We start from the raw sequence: 26,239 nt of genomic DNA on the forward strand, positions 1-26,239 counted from the left end.
GCTCCATCTTAGTTGGGCCTGTGTCCTCCTGAACCAATCATCACTTCCATCGCTTGCATTAACGGACCTACTGATATTCATTATACTAAGAGTATCTAGCCTAACTACAGTCATTGAACTGCACATTGCATTGCTGTTACATCACTGTCCATCCTCGTATTTGTCCCTAACTGTGCGAAACAATGTGTTGCCAACCTATCTTTGCTTCTTGTTCTGTATTGTATTCAATTCTCCTACTCCAATCCTTTTGTTACGCTGTGCTCTCCGGCGTACGCACTCTTGAGCTACTGAAAAAGAAAATCAGTATAATCCCCGTCAGCAAAGCAAGCAATCGGCATTGGACAAATTAAAGTAGAGTCTGCGGCAAACAAACGCACCGTAGGGTGAAATCCGAGGTAGAAGACGGGTAGCTCGACGGGTGCGACGGCGACGGGGAAACGTGGTACGGCCGCGGCGGCATCGCCAGCTCGTGGATGCTCCTCTCCAGCATCTCCAGCACCCTGCTCATCGACGGCCTGCTCGCCGGCACGGTCTGGATGCACCAGAGCCCGATGAGCGCCATCTTCCTCATCGCGACCTCCTCACCAGCGGCTCCCGCGCCGCGGTCCTGCTGGAGCACGCCGCCGTCCTGGAGCAGGTGGTCGTAGACCCAGAGCGGGAAGAAGAGGTCGCCGCCCGACTTCGTCTCGGCGTAGGCCTTGACGTTGCTCCTCCCGGCGACCATCTCCAGCAGCAGCATCCCGTAGCTGTACACGTCGGACTTGGTGGAGATGACCCCGAACCCCCGGGAGAAGACCTCCGGCGCGATGAACCCGATGGTGCCCCGCGCGTCCGCCATCGACAGGATGCTCTCCTGCGGGCTGCACAGCTTCGCCATCCCGAAGTCGGCGATCTTGGGGCGGAGGTCCGCGTCCAGGAGCACGTTCTGGGGCTTGATGTCGAAGTGGATGATCCGCGTGTTGCAGCCCTCGTGCAGGTACTCGAGCCCGCGCGCGATGCCGGCGGCGACCTCGTGCAGCGTCTCCCACCCCAGCGCCGCCGCCGCGCCGGGGTCGCCGGAGTAGATGTACCTGTCCAGCGAGCCGTTGGGCATGTACTCGTAGACCAGCGCGCGCCTGGAGCCCTCGAGGCAGAACCCGAGGAGCGTGACGATGTTGACGTGCGACGTCCGGCCGATGCTGACCACCTCGTTCAGGAACTCCTCGCCGTTGGGCCGGGAGTGGTGGAGGACCTTGACGGCGACCTCGCGCGCGCGGCTGTTGCCGCCGGAGGCGTTCAGGACGCCGCGGAACACGGCGCCGTACCCGCCCTCGCCGAGCTTGTGCTTGAAGGATTCGGTTATCTTCTTGAGCTCCGAGTACCGGTACCTCTTTGGAGCGAGATCGCCGTACTTTTGCAGGAGTTTCTCGACGTTTGCAGTGTCGCTACTGCTGCGTCGTCTGTCCATGATGCTGGGTAAACTGAAGCTGCGGATTCGTCGACGGAACTTGAGGATGACGATGAGGAATGCCAACAGCAGGCCGAATGTGATCGACAAGGATACTGAAAATTGAACACGAGATGCATGGTAAGTATCATCATCAGCGATTAGAATCGCGCGCAGTTTGTTCAATACGGTTACATTTTTCTTGAACTGATCGTAATTCGTGACGTGTATCTGAAAGACTGAAACATGCTTGCAAAACATATGCATTATGCACTTTGACATGCATACCTATCAGAATGACCTTCTTGCCGGACTTGTTTGCATCTGCAAGGACAAAAGTCATTTGATTTTAGTTTCAGTCAATGAACATTATCATCAATATGTTTCTCTGACCGAAGCATGCATTTCTCTGACTAATTACTGAAGAAGCCAAGCACTACCTGACAACAAATAAAGACTAGTTACACACAATGGTGATACAGTTGGTGTACGCCGCATGCAATGCAAACTGATCGAAGCATTTCTTTGACTAATTACTGAAGAATTCTAGCGCTACCTGACAGAGACTAGTTATACTTATACACGACTGTGATAATGCAATTGGAGTACACCAAATGCAACTGGATTTGCGTCATTGATTTTGTTTCGCAACTACTACTGCACAGTTGGTGCGACTAGTATGCTTCTGGACTCCTAATCTTCAACCATACAACCAACACACTGCAAAGTAGGAACACACTGTTGATGGGTTTTTTTAGAGAAAAAAGGCGACGCGTAGATGATGAGGAAGAAATTATTAGTTCAGAGGCCACGACTGCCGCCGCGTGTGCCCCTCGTTCAATCCACACGATGAACGCATGCTCAAAACGGCCACCAAATCAAACGAGAAAAAAGCCGTCTCCGGGGACACGTAGTTAGTTGGATCTTTGCTCTCACCCTTGCTTTGTGCTTTGGAAAAAGTCAAGGATAAGACGGTAGATCCACGTTTCGCCGCCAGTTCTTTGCTTGCGGCTTTAATTCGCCGCTGCACCGTCGACATCGGCGACGGCGAGAGGAGGACCACGGCCGATGCTTCCGGCGGCTGGCTCTGATTAGATTTTCGCGAGTCGAATGAACCTCTTCGGAATCCATTCTGAATCGGGATAGAAGTAGCACTAGTCGACGCGATGAGATCACACGTGAGAATGGTCAATGCTAGCTATTGGTTCTCGTTTTAGAGGAGAACTAGTCATCTGAATTACCTTGTCCTAAAAGCTATGGCAAAAGTAAAGACGTAGACACCGAAAGTGACTGAGGCCTGTTTAGATGTTTTGCAAAAAAATTTTGCGATGGAATCTTTCTAATTTGAAGTACTAAATGAAGTCTATTTACAAAAATTTTTGCACAGATGAGTTGTAAATCGCGAGACGAATCTAATGATGCTAATTAATCCATGATTAATTAATAATTATTGGATGGTTACTGTAGCATTACTGTTGCAAATCATGGATTAAGTAGCCTCATTAGATTCGTCTCGCGATTTACAGCCCATCTATGCAAAAAGTTTTATAAATAGACTTCATTTAGTACTCCATGCATGTGTCGAAATATTCGATGTGATATTTTTTTACGTTTACGGAGTTTATGGGGTGGAAACTAAACAGGGCCTGAACATATATTATTTCTTTCCAGCGGTAAAGTCGCAATCTAAAGTTAACGCCAGTTTGTTAGCATGAAAGCAAATACAAAAAATTCAGAATGTATTCACAAGCTAAAGTTTGAGATCGCGCTAGCGTTAATCTGAAGAAGCATAAAGTTAAGTTCAGGAACACAGGAATCTACATACCGCATCTTGCCGGGCGTGACGACCCGTCGGAGCAAAGGCAGGCGAACGCGTCGGCCTCGGCGTCGAACCCGCACCGCCCGCCGCTGGCGTTGCACGCCGCGCAGTCCCCGGCCGACGCCCGCCACTCCAGCTGGTACCCGCCCCTCAGCAGCTCGGGGTAGTCGCCCGCGCTCGCGCCGGGGGAACCCAGCACCGGCACGACCGAGTACTCGCAGTCCCCGGCGACCGCCCTCGCCGCGGAGGTGTTGTACCTCGGGTCGAGCCGCACCAGGGCCCGCGTACCCGGGCACGTCACGTTCACGAACCCCGGCGGCGGCGCGCCGCCGTTGGCGCCGGCGCCGGCGGTGCAGTTGGAGTTGAAGAGGAAGACGAGCTGGGCGTTGGCGCTGCTGGCCGTGAACGGCGCGAGGCTGAGGCTGGCGGAGACGTCGATGCGCGGCACGGGGCAGCCGCTGGCGTTGGTCTGGACGTTATCGTTGGCGACCACGAGGGTGCGGTTGCCGTAGGAGACGCGGAGGATCTTGTAGGCGCCGCGGAAGGAGTTCGCCAGCGAGGCCTGCCCGCCGCGGCAGTCGACCTGGAACGCCGCCGGGCCGCAGGGCGCCGAGGAGGAGGAAGCCTGGCCCGGGAGCCAGAACGGGTAGGCGATGGTCAGGTTGCCACACGCCCTCGGCGCGCAGCTTGTCGCGGCCGCCGCCGCGTGCAGTAGTGCTGCTAGGAGTAATGTTAGGGCGGAGAGGAGCAGCGTCGGCCGGGCGTGCGCGGCCATGGCGGCGATCTGGGAGTAGCTCTGACGGTTGGTGGCCGTGGCGATCGACGAGGAGGAAGGGTGCGTGTGCTTTGTACAACAACAGATGCTGCCGGGCGGTTTGACCTGTTTGAGGTTTGGGGTTGAAAATAATCTCCGTATTAGCTTGCACGGTCGTCTGATGATCGTCTCTGCCCTGGACCTTTTCCGTTGAACGTGTGAACTTGATTTGGCTTTCCCGTTGGCTTATTGGCAAGGTGCCTAGATGCTGCCGCTGCGCATGCTGCGAGTGCGACTGGTGCAGAAAGCGCACGCCGACGTCATGCTTGCGTCAGGCATCAGCAGTTCGGTGGGTGAGCGCGCACTAAACAAGCTTAGCTTGACTGCCAAAATTGGCAGCAACCGGTCTCACAGACAGTCTGACCGATCTGAGATAGTGGATCGTCTGCGACCTATGAGCGGACCGTCTGCAAGTTCCGACATCCGAACGTTCTGCCTTGGTCACGAGGGAGTTCGTGTTCAGACGCCCGGAGACGCGGACCGTTCGACACTTATTGGCAGACCGTCGGACATTTATTGGCGGACCGTCTGCCATACAGGTGTTTGGACATCCGAACATTTTGATCTAGTTCCGGTGAAGGCGTAGACAGTTAGGATGTTCGGACGTCTGAACAAGCGGACAGTCCGCGGTCTGTAGGCGGACAGTCCGCGGTCTGTAGGCGGACAGTCCGCGTGATGCCAACCGGTCTCATCAGTGGGCCTGACTGGTCTAACCAGTCCATGCAGTCCGAGCACAATTAAGGATTGTCATATATTTAGATCTGTAAAGGAATTTCTTGCGGGGCAATGCGGGGCAAGTCCTCCACATCCTATAAATATAAAGGGCCATGACCGATTGAGGGTATCCAATCGATCAAAAATAAATGCATATACTATTTTTTATTATCTTTTGCCTTTTCCAAACTCCAGCTCTTTCAACCTTATATCTGTTGTTATTCTTTCGTCTCGACGATGTTTGAGAATGTTCTAGGTGGCATGTCGACCCTAGAACAACCCTACGCGCACTTGCCCTGATTGGGTCCCTCCCGGGTGAGCGTTCGTCGATTCACTGCTGGTCTACTCGGTGACCGGTCTGATCGGTTCTCTGAACTTCTGTGTAGAAGGTGCTGCAGGGAGCCCCTACTTGTGCAGTCGCGCCGCACGTGCTAGTGTGTGATTGTATTTTAACCCGGGAAAGGCGCCAACACCTTCTTCGTGGCTCCACAAGTTTATTTTAAAGGAAAAAGACTGTTTTACCTCCTCCAACTATCACGAAAGTTTGGTTTTCCTCCCGCAACTGCGAAACCGGGTACTTCACCTCCCTCAACTTTTCAAACCGTGCATTGTACCTCCCTCGAGTGGTTTGAAGACTGTTTCACTACAGTAACCGCGGTTTGCTACAATAACCGTTGTTTTGTCTTTTTCTTTTTTGTTAAAAATTTTAGTTGAATTTTTGAAAATCATAAAATGAAAATTTCAATTTTGTTGGACTCCACATGAGAAGATCTACACATTGAATATATAATATGATATGCTTTAGTATAAAGTTTTTTCTACGAAGGTTTTGTCTTTGTCTTTTTTATTTATTTGACTGAATCTATGAAAAATCATTGTAAATCATAGAAAAATCATAAAATAGAAAATCTAATTTTGTTAGACTCCACATGGAATCTAATTTTGTAAATCATTGTAAATTCAATTTAATGTGGAGTCTAACAAAATTAGATTTTCTATTTTATGATTTTTCTATAAACTTTATACTAAAACATATCATATTATATGTTCAATGTGTAGATCTTCTCATGTGGAGTCTAACAAAATTGAATTTATCATTTTATGATTTTTCTATGATTTACAATGATTTTTCAAAGATTCAATTGGTTTTTTAAAAAGAAAAAACTAAACTACAGTTACTGTAGCAACCGCGATTACTGTAGCGAACGGTCTTCAAACCCCTTGAGGGAGGTAAATTGCACGGTTTGAGAAGTTGAGAGAGATGAAGTACCCGGTTTCGTAGATGCGGGAGGAAAACTAAATTTTCGTGATAGTTGAAGGAAGTAAAACAGACTTTTTCCTATTTTAAATGAATAGAGAAAATTCAACGCCAGTTACGATTGGGCCGTCGAGAACAGAGCGAAGTATCTTAATGGGCTGCTCGCACGCTATTTCGTGGTAGGTGGGTTCATGGGCCTCCGACCCGTTATTTCGTAACGAGGATTTGGGCCACTTGGCGGCACTTTCTGCTTGTTACGATGAAGGGCCGGCCCACTATTCCCACACATATTTGGGGGCTCAATATGGACGGCCTTGAAAGCCCGTAAGTGGTGAGTTCGGGTTCTGCCCTGACGACGGCGGCAGAACGGCGTCTAGCCGTCTTCCATTGCGTCTGCTGCCGCAGTTTCCGATCTCGCCGCCGCCAGCTGCGGCACGCCGGCGCTGCGGCAGGAAGTGTCACCACGAGATTTTGGCTAGTTTGCCATCCGGAAATCGTTGATCAGCCGCAAATCCGGTTCCTTCCCCGCTCCACCGGCGACTTGAAGCCGATGGTTAGGGATGCAGAGGGGATGGATCATGGATGGGGCAGCACAACTCTTGGCGGCTTGGCGCCCAGCCGCGGCCCGCCTGTCATCGATGGAGGCACGTGCGGAGTGGTTGCTGCTTTCTTCGTAGCTGGTTCATCAGCGGGGAGCCGGAGACCGCCAAGGAACCAAGTAGGTACCGTGCTCTTTGATTGTACCGTAGATTTACCCAGTGTCGTGGTTTTGCTAGTTGTCACACTATTTGGATGGTGTGCTGCCTCTGCGCGGATAGTGGTGCGTGAGTGATGGAAAATAGAAAAGCTGTCAATCAGACAAGAATGTATGCTAGCATCATGTGAAAACTAGGATTAGAACCACACACTAAGTGTGCCTTTCTGTATGTGTGTATTCATCTATTGAAAGAACATAGCCATAATTCAAAGGTGCTACAAGACCACATTTTCATGCTTTTGACTGACATGATGAACCATAAAGATGACTTTTTTTTTTGGAAAGATTTGCGGGAGCACCGCTATGTCATTTAAGATAGAAGAAGCAAGTGAGTTCTTACAGTTTTGATATTACATAAAAAACAACAACTTAAACTCAGAATGAAAGGGCTTAAACATTAGAACTAAATAACTCGGGCTTCCCACAGGCTGCCCTTCTGCAGGCTACTTCTAGTTTGATCTCCTGGAAAGTCTCTGATGGTGTTGTGACTCTCTGCTCAAAGACGCAACGGTTTCTCGCCTTCCATATGTTCCATGCTCCATAGATCATCATTGCTGCCTTCAATCGTCTAGTTTTCTTTGACAACTGCTCAAAGACGAGGGTTCCCAATAGGAAATATCTTGGTTAAGATGAGAAATGTGATTGCGGTGAGGGGCAGGAAAGGAATGGCTTGGGTGGAATTTCCAATTCGTCGATGTTCTTCTCCAGCATTTCTGTGACTGTACTCATGGAAGGACGATTTATTGGGGCCATTTGTATGCACCATAAGCCAACTACAGCCATCTTCTTTGCAGTCTCTTCCAGGTCGCATGTGACTTCGTGGCTTTGCAAATCTTTCACTAAGCAGTCATAAATCCAGTTGGTAAAATATGCTTCACTAGAATTGTCAGTATTTTCTTTAGCATTTGTTCTTCCTCTCACCATCTGTAGTATCATCATCCCATAGCTGTAAACGTCTGACTTGGTTGACACAACTCCAAACCCTCTATAAAACACTTCAGGAGCAATGAAACCAATGGTGCCTCTTGCATCAGCCATCGAGAGAGCACTATCCTTGAGGTTACACAGTTTTGCCAATCCAAAATCAGCTATTTTGGGACAGAAGTCTTCATCAAGAAGGATGTTGTGGGGCTTAATATCAAAATGGATGATGCGGGTGCTACAGCCCTGGTGCAAATACTCCAGACCTCGTGCAATGCCAATAGCTATTTTCCTTAATTGTTCCCATCCAAGTGCTGACTTTAAACTCTCTGAATAAATGTACTTCTCTAAAGAGCCATTGGCCATGTACTCATAAACAAGGGCCCTCTTAGATCCCTGTAAACAAAAACCAAGTAAACTGGCAATATTAACATGGGAAGTCCTACCAATACTAGTGACTTCATTTAGAAATTCCTCTCCATTGCCTTTGGATCCTTTTAAGAGTTTCACAGCAACCATACGTCCGTCTGGTAGAGTACCCTTGAATACTTTACCATAGCCACCCTCTCCTAATTTTTCCTTGAAACATCTTGTTGCTTTCTTCAGATCTGAGTAACTGTACCTCTTCGGGGTTAGTGATTGATATCTCCTTAGTATCTCTTCCGTGTTTGATTTACTCTGAGCATGCTTTTGGAGAATGAACAGGTTGAGCTTTTGTTTCCGACGGTATATGATCCAAACAAGACATGTGAAAAACACACCAGCCGCAGCTGACAGGGAACCTATAATTTCAAAACAAAGAGTAAAAACCTTCAATGCAAGATTGCAAGTACACTTGTGGCAAGTTGATCCTATTCTGTTATCCATAAGAGCTGCCAGCTGCCACTTTGGATAGTACATGCATGCATAGCTCAACAGGCAAAACATACCTATTAAAATTAGTTTGATGTTGTGCCTTCCATCTGCAAGAAATACTGATTTTTTAAACAAAATCTCAAACACAATGGTAAAAAAAAAAATCCAAGAATGACAATCATAGGGTTATTGGAGGAATGTAGAAAACAGGCGCGATGTGACCAGAGATGGTGGATTTAGACTGACCTACTGTGCTTCTCTGCGACATCATGGTATCATCTAATTTTCTCAATATTTTCATTTTTTGATGGACTAGATTTACTTTCTAAAATTGATTCCATTTTTTCTCTAAATTTATATTCAAGTTTTCTTTACAAATAATGCAGTGTGTTACCTGTTGCAAGATCTTCCATGTACATTAATTACAATAATGCCACTACCAAACCTGCTATTGAGGTGTTTTTATCAATACCGCCTGCTTGTAATTTTTTAAGAATATTCAGTGGTTAGTTAAAAACACTCTGAAGTACTTTCTGCTCTGTTTTCTACTAGACTGAGTGTGATACCAAACTGTGCTGATTATAAGGCCTTGATCCTTTAGTTGGCATGTGAACTCTCATTCTTGCTAATTCAGGAAATTCCATTGTCATTGATTTTTTTAATTACGTCTTTTATCTGACGTGTTTTAATATAAGTGAGCTAACGTAAGATGATAGAATATAGAAGTATATTTCTACTCTTTTGTAAATTCCTTAACATTAATAAGTAGGCAGGCATGGCTTAGTATGTCATAATAAGGCATGGAAGCAGTTTTTCTATATTTCAAATGCAGTAGAAGAATCTGAACTTTTGTATATCAGAGATTCTGCTTCTTTCCCCATTAATTGAATTGATTTTAATAATTTCAGAAATGAACTTACCAGACGGCAGCTGCCACGTCAAGAGGAAGCCATTGCTGATGAGTTGCTCATAGTCGCTTGCGCTCACCTTGCCGAATGTCCCCAGCACTGGCACAAGAGTAGTGCTACAACCCTCAACTGAGTACTGCGTGTAGTTGCTCGAGTCATTGTAATGCCCTCCAACTGCAACGCGAACTAACAAGTTGCTGCTGCATTTCGTCCCCACAAGCCCCCTATCCGCCTCTGGTGTCTTGGTGCAGTTGTAGAAGATAAGGTTCAGATTGACAGGGCTGATCGAGAATGGAAGGCTGACTTTGGAGGAGGTGTTAGCAGTCAGAACATGGCAGCCCTTTGAGTCGGATGTGCTGAAATCTGCAACCTTGTGGATATCGGCGACAAGCAAGGAGCTGTTGTCATAGAAGATGTCGAGAATCCGGAACCGGTACTTACGCCGGTAGTACCCGAGGTATGGGACGCTGTTGTTGCAATGGACCTGGAAGCCCAGTCGGCCGCATTTTGTATCAGTTGCCTGCTCCGGGACGAATCCGAATGGGTCCGCGATAGTCAGGTTGCCGCATGTCTTGGGCGAGCAGTTAGCCCCTTGATCAACTGGTTCAATGGCTGCTGCTATCTGTGAAAGAGTCATGCACAGCAAGAGCAAGCTGATGGAGGACATTGGAGCAGAGGTGATAAAAGCGTGGAGATAAGAGTTCGGAGATGCACACAAGGAGGTAGGAATGGGGGTGGATATGAAGTACTTGTTGGCTGGCCGATCATTGAGCAGTGGAGTGCCCGAAGGGCAAGTCTTGACCATGAAGTTTTTTTTTGAAATGTTGACCATGGAGTTGATACGACTGAAGTCTGAACCACAACCACCACACAGTGACTGATCGAGTATGCTTTTGATCACAACGCCATGGTCGTATTGGCTAGCTTAATCCAGTCACCGTCATGAGCTTCTAGTCCTTTGTTCCATCTACGTAAGTTAAGTTTTGTTCGCTGCACCTGGTTGCGGCGACTCCGGGACTGTACAGCCGAAACCAATTCTAGGATGAGGATGCTGACGGCCGATCAGTGCATTACTTACGTATAAGCTATAAGCTAATCCGAGTGTTAGCAATTCCATGACCATTGAAGGATGCAACAAGAGCTGGGTACACGCCTTGGACGGGGTTGCTTCTTGGCTGTCTATATGTTGACGATTTGGTACGCGTTCGCTTCTCTGAAAAAAGCGACACCGGGGCTCATGTTTGGGCTCATTCTGACCATCCCGAGGCCTTTTCTCGGCCTCCTTCCGCCTGGCGCAGACACCGGGGCTGCTGCAGTTGCTGTCTCGGCGTGTCGCTGTCGTGAGGCGCTGCGGCGGCGGACACTGGACACATGCGCGAACCACCAACCCCTACCGCGCAACCGGAGCTGCTACCCCACACACCTGGGGACTGTGGTCAGAGCAGCAGGCGGGCTGACGCAATCTCGCCTCGCGCCGTCGATGGCGCAAAGACGCAAAACCTTCATCGAAGAACCGAACAAGCGGTGTGACCCCAAGGAACCAAGCAGGTAACATGCTCGCCATTATGCTGTTGATTTACTAATTTCTATGATTTGGCGAGTTCCAGTTGTCAAACTCGTCGGCCAATTCTGATTAGATGCTTAGCTTTATGAAAAACATGTTCTGATTTTTGATGGGTCGTTACCAGTGCACCAGTATATTTGAAGGGGGAAAAAGGTTTACTATTGACCAAACTAGGGGTTTGGATTTGTGGACTTTATTGAGATTCAAGGATCTTTGGAACCGTTTGTGGGTGGTGGTGGTGGGGGGGGGGGGGGGGGGGGAGGTTGACCAGACTTCAGATATGATACACTGCATCCTGAAATTTCCAAAACGGTCTCTCCTGAGACTGAGAGTAATTGGACTAGTTCTGTTTGTCCATATGTCGCTTAGGAAGAGAAGTGTTGGCCCACTTCCGAGTGATGGAACTCAAATATAATCCTTTCCAAGCCCATTCTACATGGATCGCCATGATCAGCTTCATCTTCATATGATACACTGCATCCTGAAATTTCCAAAACGGTCTCTCCTCAGACTGAGAGTAATTGGACTAGTTCTGTTTGTCCATATGTCGCTTAGGAAGAGAAGTGTTGGTTCACTTCCCAGTGATGGAACTCAAATATAATCCTTTCCAAGCCCATTCTACATGGATCGCCATGATCAGCTTCATCTTCATATGCTGATGAGCCTGTGCCTCCAGTATCTTACATGATGCTGCTTGCCCACTCTAAGATGCATCTTTCCATAACTCAAATATGGACAATATGTCTACCTGAGCTATAAAAATAAATTTGTGTGCCTAATTTGATACTGATACAAATGTCACATTTGTATTTGGTAATTTTTGGATATTACGCAACAATATATGGATAGTGCTGCATGAGTAAAGGAAAAGCAACAAACCGGCAATCAACGATGATATTAATGTGTTAATATTTTGTCTAAAGAAACTCCCCTTCGTCGTACTATGTCTGACATCCTATGCAAGATAGAAAAGTACTGTTGTAGGATAGTAGCATTTTACCTTTTTCTTAAAAAAATCATAGTAATTTAAGCTTTGAACCTCCTCACTTATACACAGCAGGTGGATGTACAGCTTATTACAGGGATATGTTATGAGCTAAAGTAGCATGCCTTGCACTTGCTCTGAAGTGTTCATTTTACATCTGTCATAGAATTTTCTCATTCCCAAGGTTTATCTCCTCAAAAGAACCTTGTGGTTTGATAGAACTGCTGTGACTCCTTTCTGTATCCAAACTATAAACTGAATCTTCGCTGGAGAGAAAAAAGTAAAGAACAAATTAGTTGTATATACCCACCTATTAAAAATTACAGTTGCAGAAATATCTAGAGAGAATATCTTACAGTATTTGGCTAAAGTTTTGTTTTGGGGGTATGTCCAAACTGTCTAATCCTCTTTCAAACATTTCTAAAACATTGGTTATTGTAGGGCGATGTGTAGGTAATACTTGTATGCACCAAAAACCAATCAAAGTCATCTTTTTGGCAATTTCATCAACCTCACTTGTGACCTCGCAAGCTTGTAATCCATCATCTTTGGTAAAGTGGTCATAAATCCAGTGTGGAAAATACTTTTCACTTGACTTTTGAGCCATCGATTTAACGTTTTTTCTGCCTCCAACCATCTCTAGCAACATCATTCCATAACTATAAACATCTGATTTTGTTGAAACAACTCCAAAGGTTCGAGAATGAACTTCAGGAGCAATGAATCCAATTGTTCCTCTAGCGCCAGTCATTGAAAGCTTACTTTCCTTGGTATGACACAATTTAGCTAAACCAAAATCAGCAATCTTTGGGCAAAAGTCTTGATCTAGAAGGATGTTTTGAGGCTTGATATCAAAGTGGACAATCCGTGTATTGCAACTATGGTGCAAGTATTCTAGGCCACGAGCAATCCCAATTGCTATTGTATAGAGCTTTTGCCACCCTAAGGTTTCTTTGGGGTTCTCAGAATAAATATACTGATCCAAAGAACCATTAGGCATGTACTCATATATAAGAGCTCTTTTTGTGCGCTCCAAACAAAACCCAAATAGGCTGACAATATTAACATGAGATGTCCTTCCGATGCTCATAACCTCGTTCACGAATTCATCACCATTTCCTTTGCACTCATGCAAGAATTTCACAGCAACCAGACGACCGTCATATAGCCTTCCTTTGAAAACTGTTCCATAACCACCTTCTCCAAGCTTATTGTTGAGAGAAGAAGTTATATTCGCTATCTCTGTGTACTTGTATCTTTTTGGAGCTAGGGATCCATATGATACTATTAGAGCCTCGGTGTTCCTTTCACTGGTGTACATAGTCTTTGTGCCAAGGAGAAACCATAGTTGTTCCACCTTCCTCTTCCATATCAGCACACAAATACATAGAACGGGTAAGCTTGCAGCTGCTGCTGTTGAACCTGAGATTAAAGTATATGTTATTTACTTTGAAAAAAAATCAAAATGCATATATTATTGTTATTCTATCAGCGCTTTCTGCAATCTAATTTTGGTGGTGCTCTACAAGACCAGTTAGAATGCATGCCCCTGCTATCTGAACCGTACCACCACAGACCACTTTGGCCACATTAGCTAGCCTATCTGATATTCCCATTGATTGAACACTTTATAGTTTTCTTCCGGAAGTGAAATATTTAGTAGGAAGAATGACAGGAAAATCACCAAATGTCCTAGTTAGACTTAGAGTACACCCAGTTCCTTCATGGTAGATTGGTGGCCATGTAGTAATATAATATGAGATCTAACAGAAGATCCAATAATGTGTTATGTATTTACCTATTATTGTTATCTTCCTGTGAGCCCTCTCGGTTGTTCCTGCAGTAGCCATAAGTTTAATTGACATTAGAATTTGAGATTTACACATGTGACTATTGTTTAGGTTAAAACAATCGTTTGGAGTTTTAATATTTTGGAGAACGCATGTATCTACTTGCTATTGAAAACCAGGAAAACGTATTTTCTCAGCTCTTTTGATTGAAGAAAGAGGGTAATTGATTGAAGAAGTGAATCTTTACCTATTTTTAAATCATGCAACGTTTCCACCAGAAATTTTGGTTTAGTCCAACAATATCACCAATGGGTGGACACATAGCGTATATAATAAAGATTCGAACAATTAATACTGTATTATAACATAAGTTAGGCTGATGGCGAGTGTAAGCGTGCTCTGCTTCTTCTTTTTTTTTAAAAAAGCATGGGTAAATTGTGCTGTCTATTTTTGCCCTGCAAATTTCCTCAAGATTAGTATTGTAGTAGCAAAACCAAAGAGTGCTTGGGCTATATATGTTGGTGTTGATGCTTAATCAAATGAATTACTATTCAGCAACGAGAAGAGGAGCGTTTGATTTCCCTAAAAAAGAAAGCCTATATGGCATTGAACTCACCGCAGGGGACGCCGTAGATGCAGCGGCAATCCTAGCGCTCGCAGCTCCCCGTCAAGTACTCAAGCATAAACCCTCCCTCCATGAGCCGCTGATAGTCCGCCCCCGTCGCTCCCTCGTATAGTCGTATGCCATCACCGGCACCATCGACACGTTGCAGTTCCCCGGCAGTGTCATCGAGTCGTCGTCGGGCCTGTACTGCCCAGAAAGCCAGGCGAAGAAGGAGCCATTCGCGCCGCAGCTCACGGGCGCCCAAGAAGGAGGCAGCTGCTGTGCTCGCAGATTGCAGCCGTGGAGGAAGAACAACTCCTGGTTCATTTGGGAGCTAACGTAGAACGGCTTGAGGACGGAGGAGGCGTTGGCCAGCTTGTCGACGTTGCAAGCGCCATCCAGCAGGTCGGCGTTGGTGACTCTTATTTGCTTCATTTCGTAGAAGATGGCCTGGATTCGGTAGGTCCAGAGCGAGTTCTTGAAGTAGCCGGTGGCGTTGTCGCATGTTACCTGGAAGGCTTGGTGGCCGCCGCACTCCGGCGGATGAGTGCCGGCGAGCCAGAACGGGTAGGAGATGCTCAGGTCCCCGAACCACGCGCGCGCGTAGGGCGCCGTCGTGTTCGGAGCGCCTGTCGTGGTGGATCTGGTTTGGGGAATGAGCAGTAGCAGGGCCAAGCACAGCGAGGTAGCAGGAGATAGGTGCATCATCTTGGCAACGCAATGGGAAAGGAGAGTCTTTCAGGCTTGCAGCTGTGTGCGATTGCTGGTTCAGTTGGAGTAGGCGACAACATGCTAGTCAGAAGTGAGATTGTGGGCAATTGAATGATGTTGCAACGAATTCAACTATGGCGGGCGTACATTTCCTTTCGATATTTTGTAATGTATTGTTTTCCTTCTGCCTTTTAAATTAAAGCAAGGTTTGACCCCTCATGATCTCCGATCCAACCCCACACTTTAAAGTTTAGCCATTAATATCTCAAATAATATATACTCCTATCCTCCACATCATTTTTTGAAAGGGGAACAAAATCTTTGTTGCAATATTATTGGGAAATGCCTATGTTGCTGGCCTACACATGCACACTGTACGTGACCAGATCAAACACATGTCTGACGTGACATAGGCACGACCCACCATGGTCCAATCTTAGGCTATCCGCACTCGTCGTACTCTAAATCTCTCCTCTAAATGAAATATTCTTGCTTGGTCATCGAGATTCTCTACTTTACATCTAGTTTTACTGTACTCGTTTATCCTTTATATCTCTACTCTATATCAACAACCAGGCCGTGGGACCCATGCGCCAGATTTTTTTTACCCGCCCTCTCTCCACTCCCTCTCCGTCCGCTCCCTCCCTCCGCCGCCCCTCTCTCTCCCCCTCGAACTCCTCCACTCTCCGGTGGGCGTGGGGGTCGGCCGACGCGGCAGCCAGGCAGGCAGAGAACCTCTGCGACGTGACGGGTGAGGCGCAGCGCTGGTGGCCGCCCCTCGCGTGCTCCGCCGTGGCGCTCGCCGTGGCGCTGGGCAGGGCCGAAGCTCGCCCGTGCGGCCTCGAGCTCGGGCTGGGGAGAGGGCAGGGCCGCACCCTACGCCCCACCTCCTCCCCACCTCACCCTGCACGGAGCGACGGCCGGTGTGCGGATCCGCATGCGCGGCCGGGCGGGCACGGCTCTGGCAACCGGGCGGGCCACGCGTTCCCTCCCCCTCGCGCGGCGGCCATGGCGCGGCGCCCCCTCCTCTCCGGCGGCCTGCGGCCACGAAGGCGTCCCCGACCGCGAGGACACCTCCTCCGCGCGGGACGGCGGCGGCAGAGCGGCGGCGCGGGGCTGGGCGGAGCGGTGGCAGATGAGGAGCGCGTGGTGGTTGGGAATGGCGCGCGTGACATCGTGCGAGGGCAAGGTGGGGTCGGCGCGGTGCGTAGCGGAGAAATGCCACCACGGTAGATTTGGAGAAAACGCTCCCCTTCCGCAAGCGTAGCGGACCTTTGCAGTACGCCGCTGCAGCAAAATTTTCGCTATCCGCGTCCTGCAGGACGCCGTGGCGTATGCCGCTGCGGATAGCCTTATCTCCTACTCTCCTACCATCGTATGTTTTCCACCTCTACAACAACACGAGAGTCCGTTTGCAAATACTCTCCCAAAATGACTTCAACAACCACAGACACTCAAACCCACAACTGCAAGGCACTAACGCCTAAACTAAACTAACTAGACCAATGCTACAATAAGGGCCTGTTTGGCAGGGCTCCAGCTACTTCAAAAACAGCTCCGGCTCCTGCTCATTTGGTGGAGCGGCTTCTCTGGTGGAGCTGGAGCCGTTTTAGAAAATGTTTGGCAAAATAGCTTCACCTGTTAGATTGATGTTGTAAAATATCTAAATTACCCTTCCCTATATTTTCTTTTTATCTTTTTTTTCTTCTTTTTACCTTCTCATTTTCTCCTCTCATTTTCTTTTTCTCACCCCCCTTTTCTTTCCCCCCCTCCTCTCCTCCTTATCCATCCACCTCCGCCTGGCGCCTTTCCTCCTCCCACGCCGACCTCCCTCCTCCCCGCGAGCTCCATCCTCCCCGCCGCCATCCCTCGTCCCCGCGAGCTCCCTCCTCCCCACGAGCCGTTCCTCCGGCGCCGCCGCTCTGCATCGCCGCCTCCACGTCGCAGGCCGTTCCCCAGCACGCGTCGCCGGCCGTGCCCCCGCCGGCCGCCTCGGCTCCGCCACCGTCGGAGCTCCCTCCGGTGCCGCGAGCTCCCTCACCCGGCGCCGCAAGCTCCCTCCTTCCCACGGGCCGTGCCTCCGGCGCCGCAGCTCTGCATCGCCGCTCTGCATTGCTCCCCAGCCAGCGCCGCCAGCCCGTGTCCCCGCCGGCCGCCTCGGGTCCGCCGCCGTCGCGAGCTCCCTCCGGTGGCCGCCGACCGCATGCCCACCCGGGGGCAGGGCAGGCAAAAGCCTGCTGGAGCCGCATGGAACCGGGCGGAGCCATGATTTTCTAGCTCCGCGAAGGCCAAAGTTCTCCAGTGACCGTGATTTGCGGGGCTCCGGAGCTGGAGCCGAGGGTGAAGCACCCGTTTGGCAGGGCTCCGGCCGGAGCTGGTGTTGGAGCCGCTCGTGGAGCCCTGCCAAACAGGGCCTAAGTCAATAACACAGAACATTGTTTGAGCTTACAAACTCCATACTGAAGCAAAAGGCTCGACTGACAGGGATTGGACTGAGTCAACGTTTCCCTGCATACGTAGTTTGACGGAGGCTGGTCAACCATCTGTCTTGACCTCTCTATTCGTGAGCTGTGTGCTCCCTAGCGCCGTGGCACAGGATGGCAGGGTAAAAACCCGTCGGGTAGTTCTATTCCATACCCGTACCCGTGAAAATTATTTGTACCCACGAAAATACCCATACCCGCTCACGGGTATGAAATTCTACCCATACCCGTACCCGCGCGGGTAAAAAAAACCCATCGGGTAACCCGCACCCGATATAACACTCTCTTTAAAGCACTAATTATTGAGTATATGACATAATAAAAACCACAAATTACCTCAAATATAATTAAGTAAAAGAAAGACAATAAAAATAATATACTAACAACAAATCTTAGTATTATTTTGTGTAAATATATATTTATATAGGTTTAATTGAATATGACCTAGTATAGATAATGCGGGTGCGATGCGGGTAAAAATTACCCACGGGTCTATGGGTATACCCGTACTCGTACCCGTCTACTCGTCGGGTATAAAATTTTACCCATTAACGTACCCACGGGTAGAGAAATCATCCCATACCCGCGATTGTATCGGGTAAAACCCGTCGGGTACTCGGGTATCGGGTACCCATTGCCATCTCTAGGCACAGTTGATATAGGGGCTGATTGGTTGCCTGCACTTCGGCCAACCAGGCCCGTCGGATGCAGTGAGGTATTGATTGGTTGCCTGGAGCAGGCATTTGTAACACCTGCCTCGCGGACGGTCCGCCCAGGCAACGCCCATATATTTATCTGGATGTACGTGAGACCCGCCTGTCATTCCTCCTCTTCCTCCTCACTTCGTCCAGAGCCGAGCGGAGCTCGAGCGCTCGCGCCGTCGTCGCCCCCTTCCGTCGATCTCCCTCATCTGGCCACCAAACCTCGATTCCTCACGCGAGAACCTTCCCTGGCACCTCCTCCACCTTCCCAAACCTCCAGTCCGGCTTCTCCCCGGCCGGAATCGCTCAACCACAACCGGTCACCATTGGAGGTGCTTGAAGCTTTGCTCCACCGTCGATCCGCCTCTCCGGTCGTCCTCCGCTCGAACCGACCACGGGAATGGATTCGTGGTGAGTTTCTTGTGCTACCCGATCTTTTTCCCCTTCCGCGTGTGTTGCCGGCACCGGTGAACGGCCGCCGCCGTCGCCGCCGCACTTGCTGCCGCCTGTGGCGCGGGTCAAAAGTTATGTATCGCAGACGGTCCGCCTGGGAGGTGCGGACAGTCCGCGGTCAGATAGATTTCATCCAGAGACGATGTTGTCTCTGGTGGTTAGCAGAACTGAACTGCGACGGTCCGTTATAGGAGAGCGGACGGTCCGCCATTGAAACTTGAAATTTGTGCAGAGACGATGTTGTCTCTGGTGGGGCTCGCAGGATTGAGTTGCGGACGGTCCGCTATTGGAGAGCGAACAGTCCTCCGTAGAGTCTAGGATTTTGTCCTGAGATGTTGCCGTCTCTGGTGGATTGGATAAGTGAACTGTGGACGGTCCGCCAAGGGGGGGGGGGCCGGACAGTCCACCGGTAGGATTAGAAATTGGTCCAGAGACGTTGATGTCTCTGATGGGTTGGCGTAGGTGTATTGCGGACAGTCTGCTAAGGGTGAGCGGACAGTCCGCCATATAGATTGAAGTTTGTCTAAAGAGGTACTTGGTTCTGGTGGGTCGGTAGAATGGTACGGCGGACGGTCCGCCACTTGGGCGCGAACAGTCCGTAGGGCGTTCCAGTTGAAGTAAAATAGTTACATCATTGAGCTGCACTCATTTATTTCATATGCATACGTGTAGCATTAGCAGCTGAGGGCGCTGTATTTGAGATGATTGCGGCATCGCAGGAGCAGCCGGCGCAAGCCCAGGAGGAGAGGTGTGAGAACCCAGCCCAAGGCCCGTCTAACTCTAGCTCTGAGTAGCAGACTGAAGGCAAGGCCCGGTGCATATCCTATTAATTTAAATTATGACACCTATATATGTATTCATTACTTATGCATTACGTTTAGGAGTTGTTTGACACCCTAGTTGCATGAACTCTAGGTGTCCTTGAGTTGTACTAGTATGTTTAGGACGATAGAAATGCTATGCTAGATAGGGTTCGGTAGAAGTCGAGTAATTCTTGGTTACTCGCGAGTTATAGGATAGCTTTATGTTTCCAGATATGAGATACTAATTATGGATGAAAGTCTTGGAATGAAAGAAAGAATAGAATCTGAGACCGGGCGGGAGAAGTGTAGTTCCGCCTGTGTCGGTTAAGGACCGAGCCGTTGTTGGCCCTGCTGATCATGTTTGAACTGTACTAACCGCATGCCGGGAGTAGGAGGTAGTCGAAACCGGTAAGCGTAGTACTGCCTCGCTTCGAAAGTACATAACTTCATCACCACCCCTTAGGGCGAGTCGAGTAGTCGCGGAGAAACGGGATGCATATGGTTACTTTTGGTGGTCTCTCATTGAGCTCGGCTGACTATATGAATGTGGGGCGGTTCTGTAGTTCGAGGCGGGGAGGGGAAGGGTTGGTGCGTGTGGTCCGACGGGGTATACGCGTGCCGTGTTGGTTAGGTCCACCTTGCAAGGTTAAATCGAATCGATTCGCCGTCAGTCGCTCTCGGATATGAGCATCTTGGTCACTGCGTCACAGCGTAGTGTGGTGATGGAATGATGGTTATACCTAGGTTGATGAACATATGAGTTATTATTTATTGCTCCACTATGTTTGCTCTAGATTTGGTTATGCAAATATTAGACTATGTTAATTTATATAGAACTTGGGCTAAAATAAGGAAAGTGAGGAATTACTTTAGTCGCTGTTTTCTGCAAAATTACCACCAGCCAAAAGCCTTGCATGTCTAGATATGTGGGCTAAGTTATACCCACTGGTCGGGTAAGCCTTGCTGAATATTAGTATACTCAGGGTTTGTTGCCACAATTATTTCAGGACACGCAGATGTAGACTTCTGTCCCTGCTGCGTCAAGTTCATCCGTCGGGACGCAGAGGGATGGGAGGTGGTGGAGCCAGATGTTTAGTTAGGGACCTTCCGAGGTCACACTTTTGGTAGTCGTATGCTCTTTCCTCTATTCAAACTCTAATTTCGGTATTGTAAAGTTTATAAACTATGGATGTATTCAAATGGGGTTCGTAAAACTTATATTGGAATCGTATGTATATTTTGTTGTATTTTCAAATATGGATGTATTCAAATGCTTGTACCATCTGCGCCCACCTTCGCAGGGGACTATCGGTGATGTTTCGATCGGGACGTGGGTTGAGAAAGGATCGCCAAATTAAGCCGTTAAGCTAATGAGCCCGATGTGTTCAAATGACGGCCATTATGCTTAATTAGAGTTTTAATTTGGCGGTTTCATGACAGCTGGTATCAGAGCCGAAACACACCGAGGGTGGTACGGGCATGGCTAGTTTCAAAGTTTTTCAAAAGTATAATTTTTTTATTAAAAAGAACGTAGGGCAAGCATGCATCTCATTTTTATAGTGATTTTTAGATTTTTCCGTTGAAGTTGATGGGGGGGGTGGTGAGTTTAAGGTCTTAAGGACCATTGTAGGTGATGTTCGGGTCGTAAGGTTTTATAGGCACAGCGTGAATGGGATGTGAAAGCGTGTCGGTCGGACCGGAGAACATCGTCAGACAGTTCAAATGTGTTGCGCGGACAGTCTGGTCAGGGCAAGCGGACGGTCCGCCGGACATTAAGGAAGATTTCCCAAAACCATTTGAAACTGAGTTGGGTTGACATTATGTACAGCGGACGGTCCACAGAATCTCAGCGGACAGTCCGGTTAGCTAGATTTTTGGTAAAGCGGACGGTCCACCCATGTACTGCGGACGGTCCGCTATACAATTTTCGGCTGGACCAGGGCAGATCGGTCAGACCGACTGGTTGCGCCGATCGATCGCCCGGCCCCGCCTGCAAGCATCATTCAGAATTGTTTTGAAGCTCTACATTCTGCATTGGGCCATGAATAGAAAGGATTAGTTACTATCGGTATTGTTGTGATTTATCTGAATGATGGAACTAACCTTGTCATGGTTTAATGCAGAATGGCAGCACCCCCAAATCCTCCTGATTTGGCCCAGGCCATTGTGGCCATGCTCACCGGGCGCGACGAGCAGATCGCACTCCTCCGTGAGCTCGTGCAGCAGGGCAGAGCGCCGCGGCCTGAGCCTCACCACCAGCCACCTGTTCCTGGATACCAGGAGTTCCTGGGGACCCAGCCGCCACTGTTTCATAAGGCCGACGAGATGTTGGAGGCCGACAGCTGGCTTAAGACCATAGAGTCCAAGTTCATGCTTTACCCCTACAATGACAACGACAAGGCGTCATTTGCAGCACAGCAGCTCAGGGATCCTGCACGTACGTGGTGGGACAATCACGTGGCTATGTTTTCTTGGAATGAGTTCAAAGAAGCTTTTAGAGCACACCATATTCCTGCAGGGGTCATTCGCAGGAAGCTCACCGAGTTCCTGGCCCTAAAGCAGGGTACCAACAATGTGATTCAATATGCCCAGAATTTCAACACGCTCTCACAGTACGCCAGTTATCACGTGGATAATGATGAAAAGAAGCAGGCGTGTTTCAGGCAGGGGCTCAGCAGCATGCTCCAGGATCGCCTGGCGATGTTCAAGTTCAACACTTTTAGTGAGCTAGTCAATGGGGCTATCGTTCAGGAGGATGCCCATTTAGCTCATAAAGCAGAAAAGAAGAGAAAGTCACCGGCTGTGGGGTCTTCTAGTAGTGCTCCTCAGAGGTTCCGCCTAGTGCAGTCGGGCCCACAACGTGCCCCCTTTCAGCACTAGCCACCGCAGCAGTGGGGGTACAAGCCCCCTCAGTACACTCAGCCACAGGGGACAGTCATGCCTCCTGCCCCTCAGCAGAATGAGCAGAAGGTCTGGGTGCAGCAGCCGGGGGTGCGCCCCAATTTGTTCCCTTGTTACAACTGTGGGCAATCGGGACACTTCACCCGTAACTGCCCAATGCCACCTAAGCAAGGCCAGCAGTCGAGCCAGCAGAACCAGAAGCAGCAAGTGGCTCACTTCAAGCTGGGGCAGGTGCACTACACCACCCTTGAGGTTATTCCTGAGGGAGCTCCAGTGATGACGGGTATGTTCTCCATAAACGATCAACCCGTTACCGTGTTGTTTGACTCGGGTGCATCTCACACCTTTATTAGTAAAGAGTGTGCTACTAGACTTGGGCTGGGTATAGAAACCATGTCGAAGCCGTATCATATTCAATCACCCGGGGGTCAATTGATAACCAATCAGACTACCAAGTAAGTGCCTCTACGACTTCAAGGTAAAATTTTTACGACCCATCTAATCATGTTGCCAACCCAGAAAGTGAATATAATCCTCGGTATGAATTGGATGAGATTTCAAGGGATTATTCTCGACACCTCCTCACGTGTGGTGCACATAAATTCTCCTATTCATGGTCCTATGACCCTGTGTCTTATGAGTCCTGCGCCGTTGACTCATACGGTGAATCAGGTCGAGGACAAGATGGTAGAGGATATACCAGTGGTATGTGAATACCCGGATGTTTTTCCAGATGATTTGCCGGGCATGCCACCTGACCGTGTTGTGGAGTTTGCTATTGAACTGCAACCGGGCACGGCGCCAATCTCCAGGAGGCCATATCGGATGCCACCTAATGAATTAACAGAGTTAAAGAAACAATTACAAGAACTGCTTGATAAAGGTTATATCCGTCCTAGCACGTCACCTTGGGGTTGTCCTACACTCTTTGTGAAAAAGAAAGACGAAAGCCTTAGGTTGTGCGTGGATTATAGACTTTTGAATGCCGTCACGATCAAGAATAAGTATCCACTTCCTCGGATTGATATCCTGTTTGATCAGCTATTCGGGGCCCGGGTATTTTCAAAAATTGATCTCTGCTCGGGTTATTATCAGATAAAGATTAGAGCTGAAGATATTCCCAAGACGGTCTTCTCCACCAGATACGGGCTTTATGAATATATGGTCATGTCTTTCGGGCTAACCAATGCCCCTGCTCATTTCATGTATCTCATGAACTCGGTGTTCATGCCTGAGCTAGATAAACTCATCGTAATTTTCATTGACGACATTCTGATATTTTCCAAGAATGAAGAAGAGCATGCAGAACATCTCCGCATTGTGCTTCAGCGCCTGCGGGAACACAAGCTGTATGCCAAATTCAGTAAATGTGATTTCTGGCTCAAGGAAGTTCAGTTCTTGGGCCACATCATCTCAGACAAGGGGATTTCTGTTGATCCTAGCAATATTCAGGATGTCCTAAATTGGAAGACTCCAGAGTCTGTTTCAGAGATCCGGAGTTTCCTTGGGCTAGCAGGCTATTTTCGCTGGTTTGTACCGGAGTTCTCAAAAATTGCTAGGCCCATGACTGAGTTACTCAAGAAAGGGGTGAGATTTAGTTGGGATGACAAATGTGAGCAGGTCTTTCAGATTTTGAGAAGGCTTCTGACGTCTGCCCCTGTCCTCGCTCAGCCAGATATCACCCGGCCTTTTGATGTGTATTGTGATGCATCAGGTACGGGTCTCGGCTGCGTTCTCATCCCTGTTTGTCTTCGCCGGATATTATTTGGCCATTAACATTTGTTGTGATGCATCAGATACGGGCCTAGGCTGCGTCCTTATGCAGGATCAGCGAGTGATTGTCTATGCCTCCAGAGCCCTCAGACGGCATGAATAGAATTATGCTACTCATGATCTGGAATTAGCAGCAGTGGTGCATGCATTAAAGATCTAGCGCCATTACCTTCTGGGCAATCCAGTGCACGTATACTCAGACCACAAGAGTCTCAAGTATATTTTTACCCAGAGCGAGCTAAATTTGCGCCAGAGACGGTGGTTAGAATTGATCAAAGACTATGAGTTGGAGATTCATTATCACCCGGGCAAGGCTAACGTTGTAGCCGATGCCTTAAGTTGCAAGGCAAGTTGTAGCTGTGTGTTCGCTACAGTTTTGCATGAAACCTTGTGCCAAGAGATGGAGAAGATGAACTTGGCTATTGTGTCTGAGGGCACACTTGCTAATATTACCCTCACACCTACGCTTCGAGATCAGATTATTGCTGCACAGAAGAATAATGTGGGCATTGATAAGATCAGGCAATGGCTCAGTGAGGATGATCCTCAGGTGCAATGCTTCCATCGAGATAGTGAGGGGGTTCTTTGGTTTAAAGATCGGTTAGTGGTGCCTAAGAACTTTGAGCTCCGGAAACAAATTCTTGATGAGGCTCACCTTTCTAGGTATTCCATTCACCCGGGCAGTAACAAAATGTATCAAGATCTCAGGCAGCAGTTCTGGTGGACCAAGATGAAACGTGAGGTCGCCAAATACGTGTCTGAGTGCGATATCTGTCGAAGAGTCAAAGCAAGTCATCTCAAACCTACTGGTATGCTACAGCCTTTGGATATTCCTTCGTGGAAGTGAGAGGATATTAGTATGGACTTCATTGTTGGTTTGCCTCCCACGTCAAAGGGATATGATTCTATTTGGGTTATCGTTGACTGCCTCACTAACTCCGCTCATTTCCTTCCAGTCAAGACACGTTATTCATCTCATCAATATGCTGAGATATATATGGCTCGGATTGTGTCTTCATGGTGTACCCAAGACAATTATTTCCGACAGAGCCTCACAGTTTGTTGCCCGTTTCTGGGAACAGTTGCATGCATCTCTGGGTACTCAGCTTATTCGCAGCTCAGCCTATCATCCTCAGACCGATGGTCAAACTGAGCGAATCAATCAAATTCTGGAGGGTATGCTTAGAGCCTGTGTGCTCTCTTATAGCAAGAAATGGGATGAATGCCTACCTCTAGCAGAATTCTCTTATAACAATAGTTATCAGGAAAGCATCAAAATGACTCCTTTTGAGACATTGTATGGGCGGAGGTGTAGAACTCCAGTGAATTGGTCAGAAGCCGGAGAAAGAAGTGTGTTCGGCCCTGAGATGGTCAGTGAGGCAGAAGAACAAGTCCGATTCATACAGGAGAATTTGAAATAGCTCAGTCTCGACAGAAAAGTTATGCGGACAAGAAACGCCAATCCGTCACATTCCAAGTGGGAGACCATGTCTATTTGCGGGTATCTCCAATAAAAGGAGTCCAGCGATTCGGAGTGAAGGGAAAGCTCGCCCCTCGCTATGTTGGGCCTTTTCCTATCATTGAGCGGTGTGGGCCGGTGGCATATCGCCTGGAACTTCCTGCCCAAATATCCGCGGTTCATAATATTTTCTATGTCTCTCAGCTCCGGAAATGCCTCCGTGTTCCAGAAAAGGTGATTGATATAGAAAAATTGCAACTGGAGCCCGATCTTGTCTATCCAGAGTATCCAATCAAAATTGTTGATCACAAGACCAGGGTCACTCGGAATCAAACCAGTGACTTCTATAAGGTGCAATGGAGTAATCACTCCGAGCGGGAAGCTACTTGGGAGACGGAGGAATTTGTTCGGGCTAAATATCTGGAATTGCTACAAGCCTATCAAGGTACACACCAATTTCTAACTCTCCCTTTTAGCCATTCATTAAATCTCGGGGCGAGATTTCTTTTAGGGGGTAGGATTGTAACACCTGCCTCGCAG

General features: G+C 48.4%; 2 protein-coding genes, 1 long non-coding RNA gene and 1 pseudogene across 3 annotated transcripts; 1 reads left to right on the forward strand and 3 right to left on the reverse strand.

The window, feature by feature from the left end:
• Positions 1-105: 105 nt before the first annotated feature.
• Positions 106-4,185, reverse strand: LOC120676269 (LEAF RUST 10 DISEASE-RESISTANCE LOCUS RECEPTOR-LIKE PROTEIN KINASE-like 2.7). Its single transcript, XM_039957502.1, has 4 exons — positions 3,252-4,185; positions 1,715-1,750; positions 378-1,542; positions 106-287 (listed from the first exon to the last, which is right to left on the reverse strand). The coding sequence occupies exons 1-4, from the start codon at positions 4,018-4,020 to the stop codon at positions 251-253; spliced, it is 2,007 nt and encodes a 668-aa protein (XP_039813436.1). The 5' UTR covers positions 4,021-4,185; the 3' UTR covers positions 106-250.
• A 2,183-nt stretch (positions 4,186-6,368) lies between these two features.
• LOC120676271 lies at positions 6,369-10,413 on the forward strand. Its single transcript, XR_005675748.1, has 2 exons — positions 6,369-6,749; positions 9,473-10,413. It is a non-coding gene; the product is annotated as an uncharacterized LOC120676271 (long non-coding RNA).
• On the reverse strand, positions 7,184-8,589 carry LOC120676270 (LEAF RUST 10 DISEASE-RESISTANCE LOCUS RECEPTOR-LIKE PROTEIN KINASE-like 2.5). Its single transcript, XM_039957503.1, has one exon. The coding sequence runs from the start codon at positions 8,574-8,576 to the stop codon at positions 7,413-7,415; it is 1,164 nt and encodes a 387-aa protein (XP_039813437.1). The 5' UTR covers positions 8,577-8,589; the 3' UTR covers positions 7,184-7,412.
• Positions 10,414-13,784: 3,371 nt separating the features above from the next.
• LOC120672291 lies at positions 13,785-15,276 on the reverse strand (annotated as a pseudogene).
• Positions 15,277-26,239: the final 10,963 nt, after the last annotated feature.

Source organism: Panicum virgatum, chromosome 5N (genome assembly GCF_016808335.1).
Source record: "Panicum virgatum strain AP13 chromosome 5N, P.virgatum_v5, whole genome shotgun sequence".
NCBI classification, from domain to species: Eukaryota; Viridiplantae; Streptophyta; class Magnoliopsida; order Poales; family Poaceae; genus Panicum; species Panicum virgatum.